This window comes from Malaclemys terrapin, chromosome 8, assembly GCF_027887155.1.
Source record: "Malaclemys terrapin pileata isolate rMalTer1 chromosome 8, rMalTer1.hap1, whole genome shotgun sequence".
Lineage (NCBI taxonomy): Eukaryota > Metazoa > Chordata > Testudines > Emydidae > Malaclemys > Malaclemys terrapin.
The window spans coordinates 105,245,542-105,269,447 of record NC_071512.1 but is presented as its reverse complement, the minus strand read 5'-3'; the positions used below and the strand labels follow the sequence as shown (position 1 = coordinate 105,269,447).

Here is a 23,906-nt window from a genome sequence, read left to right as displayed (position 1 = left end):
AGCTGTTGCCGGAGATGGAGCTGGATCCCAGCGTTATCTCCGTCGTGCTCTGCAGCTCCACCGTGGCCTTCCTGGTGCTCAAGTGGATGGTGAAGAAGCTGGTGCAGCAGAGGATGCGGGAGGCCAGGAGGAACCGAGTGCGCGCCCTGGGACAGATGGAAGAAGCTGTCCAGCAGTTCAAACAAGAGGTGACACACCCGGGTATTCCTCTCGTCCTCAGAAAGGATCGTGCACGCTCATCTCATTAACAGTCTCAAATAAATGTGACATGGGTCCAGCTGCAAAAAGAACTCCCCTCAGAGCTGGGAGAATGAATGATCCCTGAAGTCTTGTGACTTCTGCCCAAAAGTTTCCTTTATAATCTCTGTATACCGGGGTCTTAGCTGTCAACCTCGCCCCACAGCACACAGACCTGTCTCCCAACATGAGATCTGCTTTGTCCCTGATCATCCAGGACCCCAGGAGGGCTCCAAGTTTGCTAGCCCCACTCACGAAATAAGGAACTGCTCAGCTTAAGGGCAACAGGATCAGGCCCTAAATTATTTGCAAGTCTCCTACATAACCCCAGATTGTTTAGCTGAGTTGCAACCTGGTATGTCAGAATCTGTGAACTCATTTGAACGTTGTCTGAGCTACAGCCCCATCCTCTGTCTACGCAGTGACCTACTACGTGGTGAGGCCCTGAGCTAATTTTTTTGTCATATGTGTTGCATGAAATTCAGCTTTACCGTGCATCCTGCCGGTAGCAGGATGTAATTTGATGTAATGCATTGTGTCATAGACCAGACTGCATGTCAAGTTAACAGTTCAGAGCTACGCAGAGGACTGCTATAAATAATGTAGCAGCAGGAGGTCCTTAGGAATGAGTCCAGACCACATTCAGCATGGAGACTTGCAAATGATAGTCTATGTGTCATAAACACTATACTGCATTGATGTAAAAACTGATTTTGTTTGTGTTTTCAGCCAAATTTCCCTGGACAATGTTGGAGGGAGTGGGGGGGGGAAGCAGCTGTTTGCTCAGAAATTAGAACCGTTGGGGAGCGAAAACAGTAAATCTTGCAGATTATCATTATTATTTTTGGCTGGGGTGGAATATGACCATCTTTGCAATGAATTGCAACTGTCTTGAATTCACAGGTCTTGAGATGTCGATGGGAATCATTCACCCAGGTCTTGCAAACCCAGAGACAAGATAGGGAGAAAAGATGACCCCGTAACTGTGGGGCAATTCTTTGCGAGAGCTGGTCAGAAAACAGGGGGAAATATTTATGGAGGAAAACAACTGATTGAAAGTTTTCACCTGATTTTTTTTAATTATACACACAAGAGTTTCCAACCGGCTCTGTGCTCTACACAATAATTGCCATGTATCTACTACACCTTGCAGAACCCAGAGGTACAGGCCAGTCTCATCCTCTCTCTGCCGCTTGTTGAGCTGGTCAAGAAACAGAAGGAAGGTTCCCTGTCACCAGAGAGCGTCCTCTACACGTACATGGACAAGGTGAGGAAGTCATTCCTTCTTCAAGACAGCAAGGATGTGGTTAAAGCACTGGATTGGGACTCAGGTGATCTGGCTTCAATTGTAGACTCTGACACACACCTCCCTGTGTGACCTTGGGCAAGTGAATTAATCTGTCTTGATCTCAGCTAACCAACTGTAAAGTGGGGATTATAACGCTCCCTTTAACTTGCTATTTGCAAGCTCTTCCAGACAGGGACTGATGCATTATGTGTCTGAACAGCGCCTAGCACAATGAGTGGCCCTGATTTTGGTTGGGTCCTCCAGGCCTGCTCTAACAGATACAGTAATAATAACTGGTGCTAGATTTAGGATAAACTGGGATGGTTTGCTTAAAATTTCTCTTTGAAGTAAATTATCAGAGTTGCTTAGATCTAGGGCTGGCCCTCTGCACTAGGGCAAATTTCTCCCATAAAGTTGTTAGGAGTTTTTCCTGGAGCAATGCCACTTAGGGCTTGTCTGTCTACACACGAAAGTTGTTCCTGATTAGGTCCCTGGGTGGAAATGTTTATTGCGGAGAGATAATGTCTTGTTCTGTCGTGTATTGAAAACTGTGAAAATTGTGATCTATCACTTTAAGTTCTCAGGTTTTCCTCATCCTCCTTGCACACCAGGGTGCTCTGTAGGGAAGCATAAGACCTGCCTAGCACACAGCAGCAGTCAGTCTGCAGCTAGCCAGCTAGAGTAAGGTGGGGTGAGTTGTGCCTTTTTATCTTAGGGAGCAGCCTGTTTTGTCTCTCTCTGGTTTTTTTTTTTTTTTTTTTTTTTTTTCCATTCTTGTGTGTGTGTGTGTTATGGGTCTGAATTCTGAGAAGTAAAGTTGTGTTACATTGTAACCTTGCAGCAATAGTATTTTATGTTTTTTTTTATCTAACTCCTCTGTTTCTGTGCCATGAAACACAATAAGGCATTTTTGTTTCAGAATAAGTGTGTCCACACATGGAGTTAATCAGGAATAGCTATTGCACTTTAACTTCACACCCTACCTTAATCGGAAACAACTTTCAAGTGTAGACCTGGGTAAAAGGTTTTGCTTTTCTTCCTTAGTTATAAAGCATAAACTCAGATGCAGGGTGAATTAAAGGTCTAAAGAGGTGAATGACCTTTTCTTTCCCTCCTGTGTTTCCTTGGCAAGGCCTTAGAAGTGAACCGGGACGTGAACTGTGTAACGGATTTTATTCAGGAGTGTGTGCACCTGCTCCAGGAAGTGAGGACACAAAAGGAGAAAGGGTTGTTGTATGGAGTTCCCGTCAGTATCAAGGATCCCATTGGATACGAGGTGCTTCTGTATTTCCTTTTTTTAAAAAGAAGCATGTAATGTTGAGATAAGGGAGTGCAATACGTTGGGGTTGGTAATAAAATACACGGACCACAGTATTGACAGGTATAAAGAGGAATTGATACGGTAAAAGTGCTAGTTGGTGTGTCTGTGCACCACTGCCCTCTGTTGGATAGAAGTGGAACTGTCCATATGTGTCAAAAGCTCGATGTTGCGGACAGTGAGCAGAGATTCTCCTTTAGTTCAACTGATAGGGGGCTGTGCTTTTGGAACAGGGGGTCTGAGTTCTATCCCTACTGATGCCGTGAAGTTCCAGGTGGCTGTGGGTTCATTACAGTGTCATTAAACTTAATTAAAAGTATTGACTCAGCCCTGAAATATCGGTGAGCTTGATTATGGCTCTGCCATCAGAGTGTGAGTGCAATGAGGCTGCACTGAAACAGCGTCATGGCCAGGTTGGCAGAAAGATCCCTGTGATCTACTGAGTCAGCTCCCTTGAGGGGTTTGGAGAGATCAAGGGGGTGGCTTGCAGAGGGCTGCTGGGGCAAAAGGGGGTGTCAGACTGTAAGAAGGCGTCTCATGGCTGGGACTGGAGAGCAGTCAGGATATGGGGGGGAAATCGCTCAGCAATATAACCCCCAGGAGAGAGAGGAGGGCCTTCAATGGAGCAGCCAGCCCTTGTATTATCATTAGTGGCCACGTACCAGAGGACACTGGGAGGCAGCTGCCTGTCCGTTTCCACCCCTCACGTTAGGGCTCAGAGGTTTCATCCGTGGTGACCATGGCGTCAGTCCCATGTATCTAACGTGCTCTATGTCTGCCCCCATTCCAAGGGTCACGTCTCCACCTGTGGCTTGGGACAGTACCTCGGCTACCCGGAGCAAGAGGACAGCGTCTTAGTGAAGGTGCTGAAGAAGCAGGGGGCCATTCCGTTTGTGAAAACCAACATCTCCCAGTGCTTGATCAAGTAATTGGCCGGTTCTCCTTGTGACAAGGATTGCTACTTTTCCGTACCCCCTGCCCTGGCGATCAGTGTGGGAGGGTGGAAAGACAGCCATTGACTTGGGTAGCCTTCAAATCTGGCCCTCAGTGCTTAGTGAGAGAGAGAAACACCAGAGGCCAGACTGTCATCGCCTTGCCTGTGTGACTAATCATGTTGGCTCAGATCCAAAGGTATTTAGGCACCTAACGTCAGTCAAAATCAATGGGAATTAGGTGCCTAATAATCTCTGAGGACCTGGGCCGTTATCTTCACCGGGATTACTCCGAGCAGCAAGGCGGTCCCAACTGGACCGTGACGATTCAAGATCCAGTGGCAGTTAATGTAGCCCTTCTCTCTGTGCTCAGTATAGGGTGCTCCCCACCCCACAAGAGAGGGCCTTCCCAGCGCTGCTGGGGACTCTGATGGAAAGAGGTGAGCGAGAGCCACGTGCCTCTGAGTCACTCTGTGCACTTGGGGCGGCTCAGGTCCTGCTCCCCCTTCCTGCGTTTACCTCAGAAATGCTCACACAGGACAGCAGCAAGGGCGCCGGCAGCTCCCACTGGGAGGCAGTTTCCATGCAGTCCTCTTGCTTTTCCGTCAGCCGCAGTAGTCCAGGCACCTATGCAGGAGAAATATGCCGAGTCTACTGCTCTCCAATAAATAGGGCCCTACCAATTTCACCGCCGTGATAAACGTGCCATGGACCGTGAAATAAGTCCTGCCCAATGAAATCCGATCTCCCCCGTGCTGCTGGGAGTGCCCCAGCTGGGGGCTCCTAGCTGCTAGTCCGGGCGAGCTGGGGTGGGACATGACTTGTCCTTCCCCTGCACTACTGCTCTCGGTGGGGAGATCAGACCCACCTCCAGAGACAGTGCAGAAGTGAGGGTGGTACACCCTCACTTCTGTGCTGCAGCAACCCCAGAGCTGGGCTCGGGGCACCCCCAAATTGTCCAGAGCTCCTGGGCACAGTTAATCCACCACTGGCCAAGACTAGTAGCTAGGAGACCCTGGCTGGGGCACTCCCAGCCGCAAGGGGGAGATCAGACCCACCTCCACCTCCGGGAACCTCCTCCAGCTGCAGGAAGCTCCCGGGCTGCAAGAAATGAGAGTGGCAATCCTGTGACCCTCTACAACAGCTTTGCAACCCCCCTTTTGGGTCGGTTACAACACTGTGACATTTCAGATGTAAACATCTGAAACTGTGAAATTGACTAATTTTTCAAATCCTATGGCAGCGAAATTGACCAGAATGGACCATGAATTTGGTAGGGCCCTACCAGTAAAGGACTCTATTGTAGGTGAATCAGGGGCATCATGGAGACCCAACCTTCTACCCCTCGCTCCTCCGCCCGCTGTTGTTCTCCAGTTGTGAGCTGTGTTGTGCCTTATTCACCAGCATTGAGCGGCCTATGCTTGTCCCCTTTATTGAGATCACTGTTGAAGCAGGAGTCAGCACATTTGGTCTTGGCTGATCTGCTGGGCTCTGCTGCCCGTTGGCTTCACTGGTCTTTTGAGTGGAGATTTGGGTGCCATAATAAGGTGAGGTGAGGTGTCCCGTTAAGGTGAAAGGTTAAGCAGGCCTCCACGGTGCTGAAGGACACGGAAGGGAATGTGATGTAGGGAACTCAGCTCACTTCCATTAACTGATTGCTGCTTTCCGTCTCACTCAGCTACGACTGCAGCAACTTGATCTTCGGCCAGACAGTGAATCCGCTGAACCACCAGAAAAGCCCCGGCGGCTCCTCCGGAGGGGAGGGGGCGCTGATCGCCGGAGGAGGGTCCGTCCTGGGCTTTGGGACAGATATAGGTGGGAGCATCCGCCTGCCGTCCAGTTTCTGCGGGCTGTGCGGGCTCAAGCCGACGGGCAACAGGCTGAGGTAGGTGCTGAGCCTGCCCAAGGGCTGCGTCGGTTTCTGCAGCACTGACAAAGGATTGATTGATTGTTGATTTCTCCAGAGCCCCTCACAGGTAACAAGGAGCTTCCGTGGCACAGCATGTGCTGAGACCAAGTACCCACCACCCTGAATCGCTGCCACCGGGGGTGAAAACCCGTTGCCCAAAGCCAGCCTGGTCCCCGGCCTTGTGAATCAAATCCAAGCCCACTGAAACCCCAGCCCCCTCTCTGAGTATCATCACAGATCTTGAAAGGCTGTGTCCAAATGCCACTGAAATCATTGGGAAGACTCCAAGTGGTCTCAGTGAGCTTTGGATTGGGGCCTGCCTGGACAGGTCTCGTTTTAAACTCCCTGGGGCTTAATTCCGCCCTGCAGGGTATGAGTAACTGCCAGTGGCTTCATTTGGGACTCAGATGTGTATCCTGCGGTGGAGAATAGGACCCTTGCAGATTAGGGGGAGGGGCTGGCGCTGAGCTCCTCCCCTTCCATTCTCAGTGGTTACCTCGCTGAGAGGGGCACCGTCTGTTTCCAGATTGTGCAGAAAGGGGAATGGCCTTTCCTCATGAAAGGTGATCCAGTGAGCAGTGAAATCCATGGGAGCCTTTCCCTTGATTTCAGTAGGTGCAGGGTCAGCCACAAGCTGATTCATCCCCCACCTGGGCGGGTTTCTCCCTTATCACTAAACCTGTCAGTTGATCTGTTGACCGATCTTAAATCTACTTCCCTTGCCTGTCCCTTCTGCCCCCTTCAAATGCCTCCTATTGTTATCCACAGTATTTATGTGTTTGTTTATTTCTATCTCCCACGGTCCCTTCGGAGTTAGCGGCCCTGTCAGTTACGTCCAAACAGGTGAGCCTTTTCTTCAACAACCTTTTCGGTCTGAACCTCTGGCAACAGATATTAACCACGGTGAGGGTCTCGGAGAGGAACTAGACTGGGACACAGGTGTTTTGGGTTCCATCCCTGGGTGACTTTGGGCAGGACACTTCACCTCCCTGTGTCCCCGTTCCCCATCTGTAAAGTGGAGGTAATAACCCTTCCTTTGTCTCGTGCCTTCTTAGTCCCTGCCCCAAAGAGTTTACAGTCTGTCTTGTACAAAGCCGAGCTCTGCTTGAGGCCTCTGGATTCTACTGTAATACAAAGAAATACTAGTTATAATGGAAACTGTCCTACCTCGATGGTGAGCCACTCAGTGGAATGTGAAATCTGGGAAATGCTCATTTAAATGCAAGTTTCAGCCAAAGGCGGGATATAGTGACTGGGAATCGGATCCACCAAAACTTCTGCTGTCCCTAGGAATAGCCTCTCTTCCCATCCATGCGCCGTAGCCCTTCAAGAAGGGCATTCTCTTCCCATACACTCTCTTTTCTGCCCCCTGACCCAGGGATTTCTTGCTGTGTCCACCCTGGCTCAGCTCTGGGACGGACTCAGTGGGTCAATTTCTCCAGTCCTCACTCAGGCAGACATGTTTTGTGACAGCCCCTTATTAGACCGAAGAAAGCCCTTTATTCATGCCGGGCTAACTACTGATAGCTCTGCCTTCTGGGACCTTGAACTTGGACCTTATCCACATTTGGGGTGGGGGGGAAAAAGGAAGTGCTTGTGTGTGAGTGTGTGTGTGTGTGTGTAGTTCCATCAGAGATGGTATATGGGCAGAGTGCAGATGAGGAGGTCAAACTTAGAAATAAATGGAGTTTCTTATTCCATGAGCCACACAGTTCATTCTAGATCTTCAGAATAAAAGAGTTTATCCCTCTATTATCACAACTGTAGACAGATATGGAGACCGTTGTGTATGCTACAAGCATACCTGGCCTTGATACATCTGGCTACCTTGGGTGAAGCACAAACATTTGGCTTAGTGGTTAGCTACATGTGTGTTCTTTTACTCCAGTTACAGGAATGGTCGGGCCAATGGCGAGGGACGTGGATAGCCTGGCTCTGTGCATGAGAGCGCTCCTGTGTGACGACATGTTCCACCTGGACCCCACCGTGCCACCCCTGCCCTTCAACGAGGAGGTAGGTCACTGAACGTTAGATGGTCACAGTAGTTAGGCTCCTTCTTTTGCTGAAATGTACATTGTGGTCTAAAAAGCCGTGACGATGTTGGCTGAGCTGGCCGACGTCTTCACATCCCACTACCTGGTATCCTTGGGGTCAGGGCGTGGGAGGACACCCTCTGGGATCCTTCTGACCTGGGGAGGCCCTGGAATGTGTGGGGCTTGAAGGAGGCTGTTGGCTAGAACCTCGGAGACAGAGCGAATAACAGAGCTGAGCACCCATGATGGAATCACAGCCACAGAGCTTGCTGGGAGAGAGAGGCCACTGGGGACAGGGCTGGGGGCACAATCTTTGAGCTGGGAGATGGGAGGGAGCAGAATCAGGACCTCATAGGATTGGGCTGAGGGTGGAGGTTTGCCCATCATTAGTCCCATCTGGGAAGAGTCTGGTTGATCGTGGTTTAATCCCATTATTCCCACAGTTCTAGAGACGTTAAGGGCAGATATGTCTCCTTTCAGGTGTACTCCAGTTCCACTCCCCTTCGGATCGGGTACTACGACACAGACGGCTATTTCCTGCTACCTCCCTGCATGAGACGGGCTGTGCATGAAACCAGGACGTTGTTGCAGGAGGCTGGACACATGGTACGTTCGGTGGCACCAACCTGTTTGTTCATAGCCAGCTTCATTCACATGGGCGATCTGACTACATGAATCAAAGTGATAAGGAGAAGCAATCTGACTGACTGCAAGGTAGAGGTGCATTAACCCTCTGAAGCCTACCAGGTCTCATGCCAGATAGCAACAGAGAACCAGATATTTGTACCTAGTTATTACACTACCTTGATTGTGACTGGGGTGAAACATATCATGATTAAAATGCCTTTCACAAATACAGGAGGATCAGCTACCGAGAAGATCTTGCAACTAGAGATAGTTGGGAACTGGAATTTTTGTTCCATGGGAAATTCCAACATTTCAGAAAAATATTTTGTCCCGAATCAAAATGAAAAACCAAAATTTCAACATCTCCATGAAACAAAACTCTTGAAAACTTTGCTTCAGCTCAACGGGTGTTTTGTTTAATTTTCAATTTCGGTTTCGTTTCCATTTTGGTATTTGTGGTTTTTTTTATTTTAAAATACACTTCAGCATTATTGAAATGCTTCATTTTGATAGTTTTAAAAGCAAAATTTGGTTGAAATCAGCATGTTCCTGGGGAATTTCAGTTGCGATAAAACGGCCTTTTCCGATGGAAAAAGACATCTTCAGTCTGCTCTAATTGGTCTCCTTTCCATTCAGAGGTAGCACTCCGCCTGCCTCTTGCACATTAGTATTTAAGACTCTGTCTAGGTATTTCTACTGTACTCATATCTGTGTCTTGTAGTCTTTCTATCCCATGTAAATTATTCATCCAGTTTCAGACAACCAGATGAGTTGTTCTGGGGGACAGACGGACACTCTCGGTAATTCTTCTGTGTTAACTGGCTCCACTAAAGTCTGCAGTATCTTTTGCTCTTAATTTTAAAAACAAAAACAAACACAGTATTTATGTAGGACCTGTGGGCCAGGTGAAGTAAACTGGTGACCTCCGTGGAGCTACGCTGGTTTTATTTTCACCAGCAAAGGACCTGATCCCATGTGTTTTGGTGTTGCTTTTACCCTTTGGCAAAATGGTTTTAGTGGCTAAGAAACTGGGAGTGCAGATACTTTGGTTCTAATCCTGACTCTTTGTGGACTTCCCATGTGACTTTGGGCAAATCACTTATGTTTTTTGGGCCTCGGCTGTAAACAGAGGCTAATCATACCTTTAGAGGGTGCTTTTGGATCTTTTGTAGAAGATGCTGTACAGTATGACTGTATGGTATTATTTTTAGTAAGTCAATGTCAAAGGAAAAGGATACATTGAATACAAGAAAACAGGAAAAGCTTTCTCCCCTCTCCTCTCAACTTTCTCTTAAAATCTAAGTCAGGGATCGGCAACCTTTCAGAAGCGGTGCGCCGAGTCTTCATTGATTCACTCTGATTTAAGGTTTCACGTGCCAGTCATACATTTTAACGTTTTTAGAAGGTCTCTTTCTATAAGTCTATAATATAAAACTAAACTATTGTTGTATGTCAAGTAAATAAGGTTTTTAAAATGTTTAAGAAGCTTCATTTAAAATTAAATTAAAATGCAGAGCCCCCCGGACCGGTGGCCAGGACCCGGGCAGTGTGAGTGCCTCTGAAAATCAGCTCGCGTGCCGCCTTCGGCACCCGTGCCATAGGTTACCTACCCCGATCTAAGTATCTTTACATTCATATTATGCAGGAACTCTTCAAAAAAAAAAACTCCCCTGCCACTGATGAGCGTTATTACACTCCTTGGTGTGTTCATGCCACTCAGTGTCCAGCAAATGACCCTAGGCAGGAGTTAAATGATGATAATATTATGGGCTACTATGCAGCTTGCACGCTCAGAAGAATCCCGGGTGCAGATGGGTGTTGGGCGAGAGTCCTGTTTATCCTGCAGATCTTGGCTATAGGGAGGTAGGATGGTCTTGTGAAGAAAGCACTGCAGTGACACTCCGGAGATCTGGGTTTAATTCCTGGCTCTGCCAGGCAAATCACCTGATCTCTTCCTTCCCCGCGTTAGTTTGTAGTAATGAGTGTAGTTTGATTGTAAGGGCAAGGGCTGCATTGCAACAGGATTGGGTTGCCTAAATCTCTTAGGACCTTTTAGATTGCAAGTCCTTTGGGGCAGGGACTGGCTCTTACCAAGTGTACGTACAGCGCCAAGCACAGCGGGGCGCCGATTTCCGGTGGGGCCTCTGCATTCTACCGGAATATAAGTAATCACAATGAAGTATTGTCCCCTGGTTTTTGAACCACCTCGTCTTTCACCCAGCTGATCCCGTTCATCCCCCCGCGGATCGACTACGTCATGAACGAGCTCTTCATGAAGGGCCTCTTTGCCGATGGTGGCGCTGCTTTACTTGAGAAATTGTAAGTGTGACCGAGGCCGGCCAGGCGCAGAGGGGTGGGTGTAACTAGCGACAGCAGGCTGGGTCTCCACGGTGAAGCGAAGGAGCTACGGGGACACAGGATCATTGCCTAGCAGTGCTGCGGGCCTGACTGCACTGTCTTCCGTGGAGTCGTGCCTGCTTACAGCGTGGTGAACTTGGGCCGGGTCTGCTATGGAGGGGCTGTCCTGATAGGCCACTGGAGCTAAGCCCCACCAATGAGGCGGTGCTTAATTTGTAATGAAAGAGTTGCCAGGGCTCAAGCAAGTTTTTTACACTTGTAACTGATGCAGCAGGCCCGGAGGTGCCGGGGCTCTGAGCGGCCAGGCCCGGAGGTACCGGGGCTCTGAGCGGCCAGGCCCGGAGGTGCCAGAGCTCTGAGTGGCCAGGCCCGGAGATGCGGCTTGCGCTCAAACCGGAGTCAGATCCTGGGCTTAGTGTGCAGTGTAGACACAATCTTAGACTGCCAGTGGCAGAGGAAGGAAGCACTGAACTGGGAATACGGCCTTCAGCTGGGCTATTGGGGTTCAGCCACAGATCATGGGGCCGAATCTCATTTCCTCTGCTGCTCGAGCCCCACCTCTTGTTCTAGGCACCAGCTGCCACTGGCCTGGTACCTCTAGGCCAGTTCCTGGTGGGCATACCCAGGCATTTATCCAGGCACGGGGCTAGCCCATAAGCCAGCTCATTCCACTGAGTGATGCCATGAAGAAGAGTAACACGATAACCTAGGCTTGGAGGCAGGCTTTTCCAGCCTCTTGCTTTATAACAGGGGAGAGGTTATTTCTTGCGCCTTATGCAGTGGCTAGCGCACAGGACTGCAAATCAGCTGATCTGGTGACTGCCTCTTTGGGGGAGCATGGCCTGGTCTCCAGGGGATTTCTGTCTTAGATTTATTTGTTTGCTCTCCTTGGCTGAAAGGGGCTAGCTGAGGTCCGTACTCTGTAATGAATGTCGCACATCTTCTGGCTGGGAATCAGCACTGGGTAGGCCCAGCACAGCTGGTTCATCCTGACTGCCTCCTTTCTGTCTCCCTTCCCAGTGAACTGGACACTGTGGATCCCAACTCCTGCTCTCAGATCAATTGCTACAGACTCCCCTTTCTCCTGAAGAAGATTCTGGCTTTCTTCACCAAACCGCTGGTAAGTTGCATCTTCTTCCCTTCAGTGCCGGAGAGAGGGCACGTTTCACACTCACAGCTGGCTCGGGGGGGGACTTAGGCCCCGATCCTCAGAAGGGCTAGGCACCTAATTCTCATTGACATCAATGGGAGACAGGCATGTAAATTCCTTTGAGGTCTGGTTCTGCTCCCACTCCCACTAGCTCTATACCAGTGCAACTCCACTGGCTTCAGTGCAGTTACTGCTGAATTACACAGGGCGAGTGAAAAGCAAGCAGGCCCCCAGAATATAACCATCTCCTTCTGGGTAACACGTAGTGTATTGATACAGTTTGGGATAGTTGCTCGGGGAAAGGGTCAACATGGTAACCCGGCTTAGAGCCCAGCTTGTAACCTTACATTCCGAGTTAGCTCACTGCAGCGTTAGTCCTGAATATCAGTGCGAACCACGAACCATCACACCAGACACTGAGTGAGGAGACGCCTAGGAACAAACTAATAACTCAAAAGTGTTGGTGAGCAAGTCAGCACATGGACACTAGGGAGAGACACGGGGGTGGATCCATGGGGCCTTGGAGTCCAGTGAACACTCCTTGGAAAATCTAAACATTGGGAGTGGTCCTCTCCCCATATAGGAATGTGCACAGCCTCCATAACCTTCAGATCTGAGTTCCCCACAACCCCCTGGGAGGCAGAGCAGGGATCCCCATTGTAGGTCAGCTGAGACAAGTGACTTGCCCAGGGACACACTAGAAGTCGGTGACAGAGCTGGGATTTGAACTTAGCTCTTCCAACATCCCAAGCCCCTGGGCTAGCCTTCCTCTCTTTGTGAGGCTCTTTAAACATTAATGTTGTTTTTCTGATTGGTTTAAATACTCAGACGGTCAAATCTGCCCTTGGGCAGAGGCCTCGCACTAAGCTATCCCGGGGCTAAAGTGCGACTTATGTGAGTAATAGGGTTTGTGCTGGCCTTATGCACAAGGTGAATTTCACCCATCAGGCAGGATGTAAACTGCTTCCCATTCTCTTCCAAGCCACAGCCTTAAGGGAAGAGAGTCTCTCTAGTGGCTAGAGCAGGCACGTAGGAGTCAGGATTCCTGAGTATTATTCCAGTTCTGCAGCTGATCACTGTGCCTCAGTTTCCCCATCAGCAAAGTGGGGATAACGATACATGCTGACATTGAGATCCTCAGCTGTAACACGCTGTGCAAGCACAGTGGAGTGGTCAGTGTTAGTATTTTGATTTTGCAGAATTAAATATTTGGGAAAGATACGTGAAGTTAAATCATTCATAATTAGGGCCCTATTAAATTCACAGCCATGAAAAATGCGTCACGGTCCGTGAAATCTGGTCTCCCGGCCAGCAGCTGCCGCTCTCCAGCTGCCCAGCTCTGAAGGCAGTGCCTCCACCAGCAGCAGCACAGAAGTGAGGGTAGCAGAACCGCAACTCCCCCTAAAATAACCTTGCGATACCCCCTTCCTCCCACAACTCCTTTTTGGGTCAGGACCCCTACAATTACAACACTGTGAAATTTTAGATTTAAATAGCTGAAATCATGAAATTTATGATTTTTAAAATCCGATGGCCAGGAAATTGACCAAAATGGACTGTGAATTTGGTAGGGCCCTATTTATAATCTGCGGTTTTGTCACTAAAAAATTGTGCCGATGGTAAGTTTGTTAGTGGATCACTTGCAGTATCTGTGCTTGCTTGACAAAAGGTGCATCCTGGCGTGTGCCACATCAGTGCCTCTGGAGCTGTTTGCGCATAACTCCTTCCTCTGAAAACCTTTCTCGACGATCTGACCTGATTCTGGCTTCCCAATGGTGATGCTCATTGACGTTTTTATGTTTCTTTTCAGTTCCCTCGATTCTCCAGTTATTTGAATGCACTGTGTGGAGTGTGGTAAGAGGCCGTTTTTCTTCAACTTTAATAACAGCATTCTGTTCAAGTAACTATAGAAAATGGTGATTTCACAGTACAGTTTATAGCCATGTAGCAGTGGAAAGATCTTTCCAGCATAAGTTCCCTGTTTCAGAATGACTTTGTTGTGCAGACATCTGATCGCATTGTTCCTGAGAAATCGACGTGCATTGTGACATATGTTCTTTCATAGAATCAACAGGGATGGATGAATGGATTGTAAATACTTTTTAACCAGTTGAGAAGTTGCTAGTGCCACCTGTCGGTACAATTGAAAGATTGCAAGTGATCCTTAGAGCAAACATAGAAATTGCTAATATCCGCTACTGGGAAGAATAGTCCTGTAAACACTTATTGCTGATTTGCATAACATCACAGAAGGGCATGATGGGAGGCGGTATAATATTCCCACATATTTGAAGTGTGTTTTGTGTTAAAAGAGAATTATGTTGCCTGGCGTATCTAGAGGGGGGTGTCAGTGTGTTAGAAACCAGATGGGCGACTGCATTGTGCTGTATCGATATTTCATCCATTCACACACCACCCATATGGAGACACTGTGTCCGAATTTGGTAGTGAACCAGTCACCTGCTCACTCAATAATCCTAGTTATTACTCTAGGATCGGTGTTAATTACGTCACGTCAAAGTTCCTATTGTGGCTTCATTCTGAATTGACGTGTTAATGTTAAAAGCAGCAGCCATAACACACAACGCAGTCTAGAAAAGATGGGGGTTGAATGGAAGAGAAACTGAGGCAAGGTTGGGGGGGGGGAATACAACGGAGAGAAAAAAATTAAATTCTCAAAGCCAAATATAGGGACATTTCTGATTTGAGGCGTGTTTTCTAATTAAAAACCAAGGAATCCACGGGGTTGAAGAGTGTAAAGAAAATGGACCAAATCTTATCCCCGTGTAGCTCTCCCATTGGTGAATAAGGCCACACCGGTTCCTTGTACAGTGTGTGTGTTATAAAGTGCATGGCAGACAGAAGGAGAGCTCTGTTGTGTAAATAGGCACGCCTCTCTTGACGTCAGTGCAGCTAGGCGGGCACTAGCCCAGAATGTCTACTCCAGTGAGGGGAAAACATGGAAACCCCCCCCCGCCCCCCCTGCCATGCCGTCTGGGTGAAAGAGTCTGATAAGGGCTGAAGCTTCCTGTGGGCTAGAAAGACCCTGGCTGAGAATCGGTGAGCAGCGGCTGTGTTCCCCTGATCAGTCTCAATGACACTTTCAGCTCAACAAAGCATTTGCGCACAGGCTTAGGCCTGGTCTATGCTACAGAGTTAGGTTGGCCTAAAATGCTGCTCCCACCGATGTAACGTGCCCACTACACCGACTGAATAGCTCCACCTCCGCGCGAAGCGTAGTGCTTAGGTCGATGCAGTGAGGTCGACCCGGCGGCAGTGTAGACGCTGCGTTGCTTACATTGACTGGTGCTGCCTTTCAGAAGCCGTCCCACAATGCCCCACACTGACAGTGAAATCGGTGCAAGTGCAACTCCTGGTGAAAATGCGCGCTGCTGACGCAAGAAGCAGAGTGTGGACGTGCAAAAGCAATTCAGTGACTGCGGTGGCTGTACATCAACGTAACTTAGGCTATGTCGCCACTAGCACTTTTGTCAGTCATGGGTGTGATGAAAACCAATCCCCTGACTGACAGAAGTTTCACCGACAGAAGCACCAGTGTCTCTAGTGTAGACATAGCCTTAGGTAGACTTAATTGTGTAGTGTGGACTTGCCCTGAAGCACATGCTTGAAGTTCAACGTGCATAGGTGCTTTGCCAGATAGAGATCCTAGGCTCAGGGTCTCAGAGTTGAAGAGCAAAATATGTAAGCAGATCCCCATGCATGTAGACTCCTGCTCCTATATGGATCCCTTCTGCTTTCACTGCCGCTCTGGGCAGGCTATGAGCTCCTTGCAGGATCGGGGCCCTGGTGATGATGAGTGATGATTTTAAAATTGTAGCCCTGCAATGTCGATGTGCTACTGAGTTTCCTGGAAATTAAAGGACCCAATAGATTTCCTCAGGAGCTACACAGTTCTGATCCAGAGCCACATTTTTTTATCCCCTTCAAATTTCAGGGCTATCTGAATCAAGGGTCTTGGTTCAGGCCATTGCAGAAACAGGGGCCAGCTATGAAATTTGGACCCCAGTTATTCTCCTGGGCCCATTCCAAATTCCCACATATTTGAAGTGTGTTTTGTGTTAAAAGAGAGTTATGTTGGCTGGCGTATCTAGAGGGGGGTGTCAGTGTGTTAGAAACCAGATGGCGACTGCATTGTGCTGTATCGATATTTCATCCATTCACACACCACCCATATGGAGACACTGTGTCCGAATTTGGTAGTGAACCAGTCACCTGCTCACTCAATAATCTCTGTCATTTTCTTATTTCCGGCTAATTTTAGGTCGCCGAAAGAATTCTCGGAGCTGCATGCTGCATTGATGGTAATGTGCCTTTTTCAATACGAAAGATAAAAAGCCACTGTTAACCAGATGTATTCCTGAGGAAATGAACTATTGCCCCAGTCTCATAGTGGCCATTTAGTTCACAAACACAATCAGTTGCACTGTCATCAACTGATACAACCTTTAAACCTCCTGGTCCCAATATCCCTTAAGCTCTTCACCCTACCATGCAACAGCACCCACTGGGACATATGCAAACTCAGCTCTTCCGGATTGGACATCTAGGTTTCTGCTAGCATCTTCCATACCACCAAAGATTTGGCATGCAGTCCCAGCACCGTGGAACATTAGAAGGAAATTACCAGCCATTTATATTGGAGAGGGAATTTTCTGTGAATATTGTAACTGTTCTAACTAGGCTCTTTTACCATGCCTAGCCTAGTGATATCTGAATATTTGTGCTGTGCTCATGCTATGTGTTTACCGTCCACAAATATTCTAGTAAACAAGCTTTTCTAGTGCACGTGCAGGTCAAAAGTAAATGTTATGCACAAATAGTCAGTGACCGTGAATCTCGAATTGCAGAACTAGAACCAACCACAATGCAAACTTTGCAGCTCAGAGAACTGTCCCCTCAAATATGCAATTTGAAATTTGTGCTGCTGTTAGTTAGGCCCTGCACACAAGTCATCTAATCTAGCAACAGAAATCATCACAGGTGACCGATCAACCTGACAGGTCTTTGCTCAACTGATCAAAGGAGGGAATTCAAATATTCCCAATAAGCTATTTGCAAAGAATCTGCAGACCAAGACTTATGCATTGGAGAAATTGGTAAATTGTGTGGAATAAGGAATATAAAAGAGAATTTTCCAAACTGTTTGCAGAGGGTGAAACTCATACCATGCCATGCAGAGGAGCCAGCACAAACCTCATTGACTAAGGGTTTCATAGGAGTTGTTCTGACCCTCCATACAGGGGTCAATTCCACCCATTATTTTCTCCAAATAACTCACCCAGATCACCTCATGGGGCCTTAACACAATCAGATCCACAGAGGAAAAGCCAAGTGTTATAATTACATCCTACCAATTGGGGAAATCCTGGTGCTGCCTTGTTCTAGATATACCGACGGGAATTCCTCTCCAGATGGAGAAACCTGGATCTGGATGTCATCCTGTGTCCTGTGTTAGGCCCTGCCTTCACCCTGGGGTATCCTGGGAGACTCATTGGTAAGTTGCAGTGCTAGAAAGAACTGGCCTAAGGCATCCTGCAAAAATTGAACCAAACTGAACCTCTTTGGTGGGTCAGGAACCTTTGATTAACTCATTCTCCCCTCTCCCAGTTTTTGCCTGCATCTGAAAACTGTTCAAGCCATTAAATCTGAGTCTGGTTGGGTGTCTTCAGATAAGGCCATTGTATAAAGAGAGAGGCTGTTTAGATCCCCAAATTGGGGAGAAATGGGTTCTGTGTTTGACGTGGATCAATTCTGATTTCTCTCACTGATTTTGCACTGTCAGGATCCTAGACCACTGGTTAGGTTCTTCCTCTCAGGGAACTCCAGATTTTATATTGTAATAGGATGGATGGTTGCTGTCAGGAAGTTCCAGGGGGCTGACAGCCATGCAGGCCCTGTTGGCTACAGATTTGATATACTGATATCAGAAGTAAGATTTGAACTCCCGAGAATGCTAGATGCTCAAGGTGCCGCTGTTAAATTAGCTAGTGTAGGTGTGTGTCACTGCCTTGTCCTGGAGGCAGTGAGACGTGGGTACTTGTGTAACATAGGCCCTGCACTGCTAACAGCTGAGAGTGATCCTCCTTTGGCTCAAGTGGCAGGTGTCTCTGCTTTTGGAGCAGGAGGAGCTGAGTTCTAGCCCTGCTGCTGCCAGGATAATCCTAGTGTGCAGTCACAGAGTCCTATATGGCCCTGGATTTATTACCATATTCTGTGCATCACATTTCCAGCTGCTGTTTCCTCTACCATGTTGTACAACGTCTTAAACTTCCCCGCGGGGGTTGTGCCGGTCACCACCGTTACGGAGGCTGATGAGGAAGATCTGAAGCATTACACAGGGCACTACGGTGACCCCTGGGATAGGAGACTGAGGCAGGTCAGTGATGAATCCCCATTGTTTTATGGCATAGGCAGGTTAGGGTTTGGGGCAGCACGGCCTTCTTTCGACAGATCTTGCTATATCTCATCCTAGCAAACTGTCCAGGCCAGATGCAGATTTCACAGGTGAATGATTCCCTAGATCCATGGAGTCTACATGTTTCAGAGCAAGGGTGACTGTCCACCTGGCGTGTATATAACAATCTATTATAACGATCAGGCTAGTGTGTATTTGTGCACCACTGCCCTCTACTGAATGGAATCAGAACTGCTCCATGGTGTGCCATTGGCTGTATATCGTTCATGGCGATTTTCCTTTAGCTCAAGCCGCAGGGAGCTATGTTTCTGGAGTAGGAAGATCGGAGTCCTGGCCTTGAGGTTGCGATGGAGTTCCGAGCGGCAACGGCGTGCAGTATAGTGACAGCCGGGGGTTGTCTTAGGTGGTTCTAATATCCACAGACATGGATGCTGTCATACCGATCCCAATGAAGGGGCTTGTAGCAAGGCCCTGACTCACCGGCACGGTGCCTCCTGCTGGGCATGTGTGAATTAGCTCTCTCAGCCCTGGAGTGCCCTCCTATGGGCCGGTGTCTCACCCTCTGTTACATACCCGTCTCCAGTCCCTTTATCTCCACCATGTATAGGCCCCACGTCCCTCCTGGACCACGGTGCCCCTTACTTTGAGGTGCTGCCCCTCACCCAGGAAACCCCACTCCCCTGAGCCCACCTCGCCTCAGTGGCCCACTGCTAGTTCTCATCTAGCCCCTTTACTCAGGGGCAAATGGCAGTCTGCAATGGCCACTCATCACTGGCTAGGGGGTTGGACCTGCTGCCTTTCCCTGCAGCCGGAGTACTTCCTTAGGCCTTCCTGTCAGGCCTCAGCCTGGGAGGTCACCAGGCCTGAGCTCCCCAACTCAGCCCGCCCTTTCTCCAGCACTACTCTTTTGAAGATACCCTGTGCTCCTAGGCAGCCCTGTCCTTCCCACCCCAAGGCTGGAGTGAGACTTCCTGCCGCCTAGCTCACAGGCCTTTTTATACCAGCCCTACCGGGCCCGGATTGGCTGCTACCTGCCTTCGCCTGATTGGCTCCTTGGGGCAGCCCTTTCCCAGAGCTGGTATTAACCCCTTTCTCTCCGGAGCGGGATGCTCGCCCCGCTATAGGGCTACTGAAAGATCACAGAGTGGTTGCTTTCTAGTTTATTGTCCCCTTGCGGGTTGGGGGTGTTGTACAGTAGACTCTGTCTCTCTCTTTGGTAGATAGGGCCCAATTCTGCTCTGCAGAGCAGAGAGGCTACTGACTAGATCCACTGCTACAGGGTCCCTGCTGGGCCAGGGAAAATTTCCCTGGGGTGGGCCAGGCCGCTGTATCCTGGAGAGCACTCTAGTGGATGACCACCTGTGCACAGCCAGGCCCACCTAGCTCATGGCTAGCTTTGCAGCTGCTGGCAAAATAACCTGCAACCCAACTCCCCTGGGGAACGTGGGTCACGGCCTAACGTATTGCCAGCTGCACTCTTGGCCACAGCGCAGTCAGAGGGTGTGATGGCAACCCGTGCAGCTATACCCAAGGGAACTTTCCTTGAGCTAGCTCAGGCCCGGGAGCAGTGAAGCCATGGCAACGAATGCTCCAGCGTGGGATGTACAAGCCGGCCCAGAACCCTGGGTAATTACTCGTCTACGGTGCTGTGGCTTCACTGCTCCTGAGCTAGCCAGATTAAAGCTGGCGGGGGTATGTCTGCAGGGGTTCCCTTAGTCCAATCTTGGGTCCTGTGGAAGGATCCTTCCCTTCTTCTTTCATGAAGAGGAGGCTCTATAGCAGGGGTGGCCAACCTGAGCCTGGGAAGGAGCCAGAATTTACCCAGTGTGCATTGCCAAAGAGCCACAGTAATACATCAGCAGCCCCCCACCAGCTCCCAGCACCTCCCGCCCACCGGCAGCCCGGCCGATCAGCGCCTTCCACTCCCTCCCGATCAGCTGTTTCGTGGCGTGCAGGAGGCTCTGGGAGGGAGGGGGGAGGAGCGAGGGCACGGCAGGCTCAGGGGAGGGGGCGGGAAGGGGTGGAGTGGGGGCAGGGCCTGTGGCAGAGCCAGGGGTTGAGCAGTGAGCACCCCCCGGCACATTGGAAAGTTGGCGCCTGTAGCTCCAGCCCCGGAGTCGGTGCCTGTACAAGGAGCCGCATGTTAACTTCTGAAGAGCCGCATGTGGCTCCGGAGCCGCAGGTTGGCCACCCCTGCTCTATAGGTCCTGCTCCCCACAGCAGCACAGGTCCTTGAGTTTCCCTAATAATATTCCACGGCTTTTCTCTCCTCTGCAGGCTGTGGAAGGAGCCGTGGGGCTGCCCGTGGCGGTGCAGTGCGTGGCTCTGCCGTGGCAGGAGGAGCTGTGCCTTCGGTTCATGAAGGAGGTGGAGAGACTGGCCCAGGGGCAGAAAAAGCAAACTGAGGATAACTTGCAGAATGATGTGCATACAAAGGGACAAAGTGAGGTGCAAGCGCAAGCATCCCGCTTGACCGTGCAAACGAACATGCTAATGGATGTGCAAAGAACACTAGCTCAAACTGATCTGGTCACTGACGTGCAAACGGATGTGCAAAAAACAGGATCTCAAACTGATTTGTTAGCTGATGTTCAACTGCACATGCACCCACAGTCCTCTGGCCCTGACGTGCAACCAGACGTGCAAACACAACTAACCCAACCTGACACTGAAACACAGCCATGCCCATCTGAGACGCAAACACAGACTTCCCAACCTAACATGCAAACACAACTAACCCAACCTGACGTGCAACCTGATGTGCAAACACAACTAACCCAGCCTGATATGCAACCTGATGTGCAAACACAACTAACCCAGCCTGATATGCAACCTGATGTGCAAACACAACTAACCCAGCCTGATATGCAACCTGATGTGCAAACACAACTAACCCAGCCTGACGTGCAACCTGACGTGCAACCTGATGTGCAAACACAACCAACCCAACCTGATGTGCAAACACAGGCTTCCCAATCAGATGTGCAAACCCAACCAACCCAACCTGACATTGAAACACAACCATCCCACCCTGATGTGCAACCTGATGTGCCAACTGCCTAATGAACGAGGAGCGCTCTGCCCCCCATTAAAATTCAGCCAGCTCTGGCCCTGGCCGTTGTTTAGCATCACCAACGCACTTTTATGGGGGACCAGAAGTGAAGAACAACACGTGCAGCTGAAAGGAGAATTGGGATCGGCTGATGTAATTACCCACATCTCTGTTTGATTAGGACACCAGAGCCAACCCCCAGCTCTTGTGAAAAGTGACAGTTTGGTCATGAGAACTACATTTGAACTCCCAAAGTTGACACCTCCCCCATAGCACAGCGCCCCCGAGCACAGAACTGGGGCATTTGTTCAACATGGAAGCCACGAAGAGAGAAACCGAATAAAACCCGATTTGCAAGTCCTAGAGCCCTTGGGGTTTGTGAACCTGGGAAGGTGGAGGAATTGAATGGCTTCTCTTAATGGCAAATGGCCACACCTCTCACAACGATCCTCTCCTCTTCACGGAAGCTTGCAGCACTCGGTGCTTTTAGCGCTCTTAGGAATGGGGCAAGTGAGTCTCTTAAAAAAAGCCAGGCACTAATCACATTTCTTCTGCCTGGAGGGGTGAGCGGGGGGAGGTTAGTGCTTGCGAGGTGCTCAGGGGCTAGAGTCCAAGAGCCTCCATGCAAACAGCCTGGCAGCTCAGAGCCCTGGCACCTCTGGGGCTGGCAGTTCCTACCCCCGGCACCTCTGGCCCTGGCAGTTCCTATCCCCGGCACCTCTGGGCCTGGCAGCTCAGTGCCCCGGCACCTCTGGGCCTAGCAGCTCAGTGCCCCGGCACCTCTGGGCCTGGCAGTTCGTATCCCCGGCACCTCTGGGCCTGGCAGCTCAGCACCCCGGTGCTTCTGGGCCTGGCAGCTCAGTGCCCCGGCACCTCTGGGCCTGCTGCATCAGCGATGAACGTCAAAAAATTGCCTGAGCTTTCATTACAAACTCAGCACTGCGAATGAGCATAACTCTGGAATCTGCTTCGCTCTCCCAAACCCCACCTGGTGCTCCCCTCTTGCCCCCTCTGAGGTGGCCTGGGACCTGGCTTCTTGAGCTCCTGCCAACTGAGTGACGCTGGCGCAGAAGCGCATCCCTTAGTGGAACGATGGAGCCCTCGCCTTGGCATTCGTCTCCCTTGATCCAAAATAGTCCGAATCTGTTGACTTTCGGGACACGCTACAAGCCCATCTCTTTCCCCAGGCTTGCGGGGAGGGCTGAGCGTGAGTGGGCAGCGTGCAAGGTTCCTCCAGGGCTGTGAGGGGGGATAGCTCCTGGAAAAGAGTCGCAATGGTTTAGTGGTTAAGCCACTGGGCTAGGCCTCGGGAGATTGAGGTTCTGTTCTCAACTCATCCGCAGCCTTCCGGCCTAACTGTCAGAGATGTCGAGTATCCACAGCTTTCATTGGCTTCAATTAGAGCTGTGAGTGCTTGAAACGTCCCCCCTGTGATCTTAGGCCTGGCACACTGATCACTCGGTGCCTCGGTTTCCCCCCTAGAATCAGAATTTCCCACCTCACAGCGGGTGAGGGTGAGGTTCAATTCCTTAGTGCTTGGGAGGGGCTCAGGTGCGACAGTACAAAAACCTCTGTACAAAGAGATGGGGAGCAAAGAAAAGGGACCCTCAAGCCCAGCTTAAAACTTGGGTCACCCTCGGCAGCCTTTGAAGTCAGGTCTCCAGAGGTGAAAGACTGATGACCAAACCCTGCGCTCCCAAACTGTTATCCATGGGTCACTCATGACTCGGAGAGCTGGCTGGTCACGTGGGGCTGGCTCCACCCCCTCCTTTCCGCCACCGGAATACAGGGAAGAAGCAATCTTGCCTCGTCTGTGTCCTGTTGGTCTCGGTGTTTGGTCATGCTGTGTGCCTGTGGAGTTTCATGTGAGTTCTCCCAAAGGGAGGGAGTTTGATCACAGCTGGAAGAAGCAGGGGGGCTAGGTCCCCAAAACACACAGATCCTCCAAGATCGGCGCTGATTTGCCCCCAGATCTGCAGAGTGCCAGTGCCTCTGGATTGGGTCCCTGTGTTTTCCTGCCAGCATGGCTCTGGGAGGCATCATTCCTCTTCTCTGCCAGTTGCTGCTGGAGGGTGACTTCTTGATCTCTGTGTTACCCATGTGAGGTGCCACACTCCCAACAGCTCTGGGTCCTCCCGCTCCAGCCGGCACGTAGCTGAGCCCCCATCTTCCAAGCCACCCACTCCTAGTCCCACTGGGTCCTCCCATCCACCGCCTGTGTCGCTTTCAATGGCGGTCTGGGTCCTCCGCAGCACTGCAGTCAAGGCCGAGTCACACCAGCTGAGGATCTGGCCCTGGCCCTGTAATCGGTTTCCCTGTGCAGCATGATGGCAGAAAATTAGGGCCTCGCTGTGATCGACGTCGCCTTCCTCTCACCTCCTTGCAGATTAACTTGGGGCCTAATTTCTAGCCGGGAATGCCGGCGTCGCAGCAACCCGAGTCAAAACAGCTTTGCATTTAATGTGAACATTAAAAAAGAAAGAGCGAGAGAGAAAGAAAAAGAAAATGTAAGTCACTAAAAATATTCCCGCAGTTGTTTTACACAGCTGAATGAAGATAATTGTAT

General features: G+C 50.0%; 1 protein-coding gene across 1 annotated transcript; it reads left to right on the top strand.

Moving 5' to 3' along the window:
* LOC128842223 (vitamin D3 hydroxylase-associated protein-like) lies at positions 1-21,654 on the top strand. The gene is given in 14 exon segments (XM_054038054.1): positions 1-188; positions 1,391-1,504; positions 2,658-2,801; positions 3,635-3,768; positions 5,454-5,660; positions 7,541-7,697; positions 8,198-8,323; positions 10,566-10,663; positions 11,723-11,822; positions 13,663-13,706; positions 16,135-16,174; positions 17,259-17,367; positions 18,104-18,249; positions 20,566-21,654. Coding segments are annotated over 14 exon segments (2,379 nt in total). The 5' UTR covers positions 1-14; the 3' UTR covers positions 21,352-21,654.
* Positions 21,655-23,906: the final 2,252 nt, after the last annotated feature.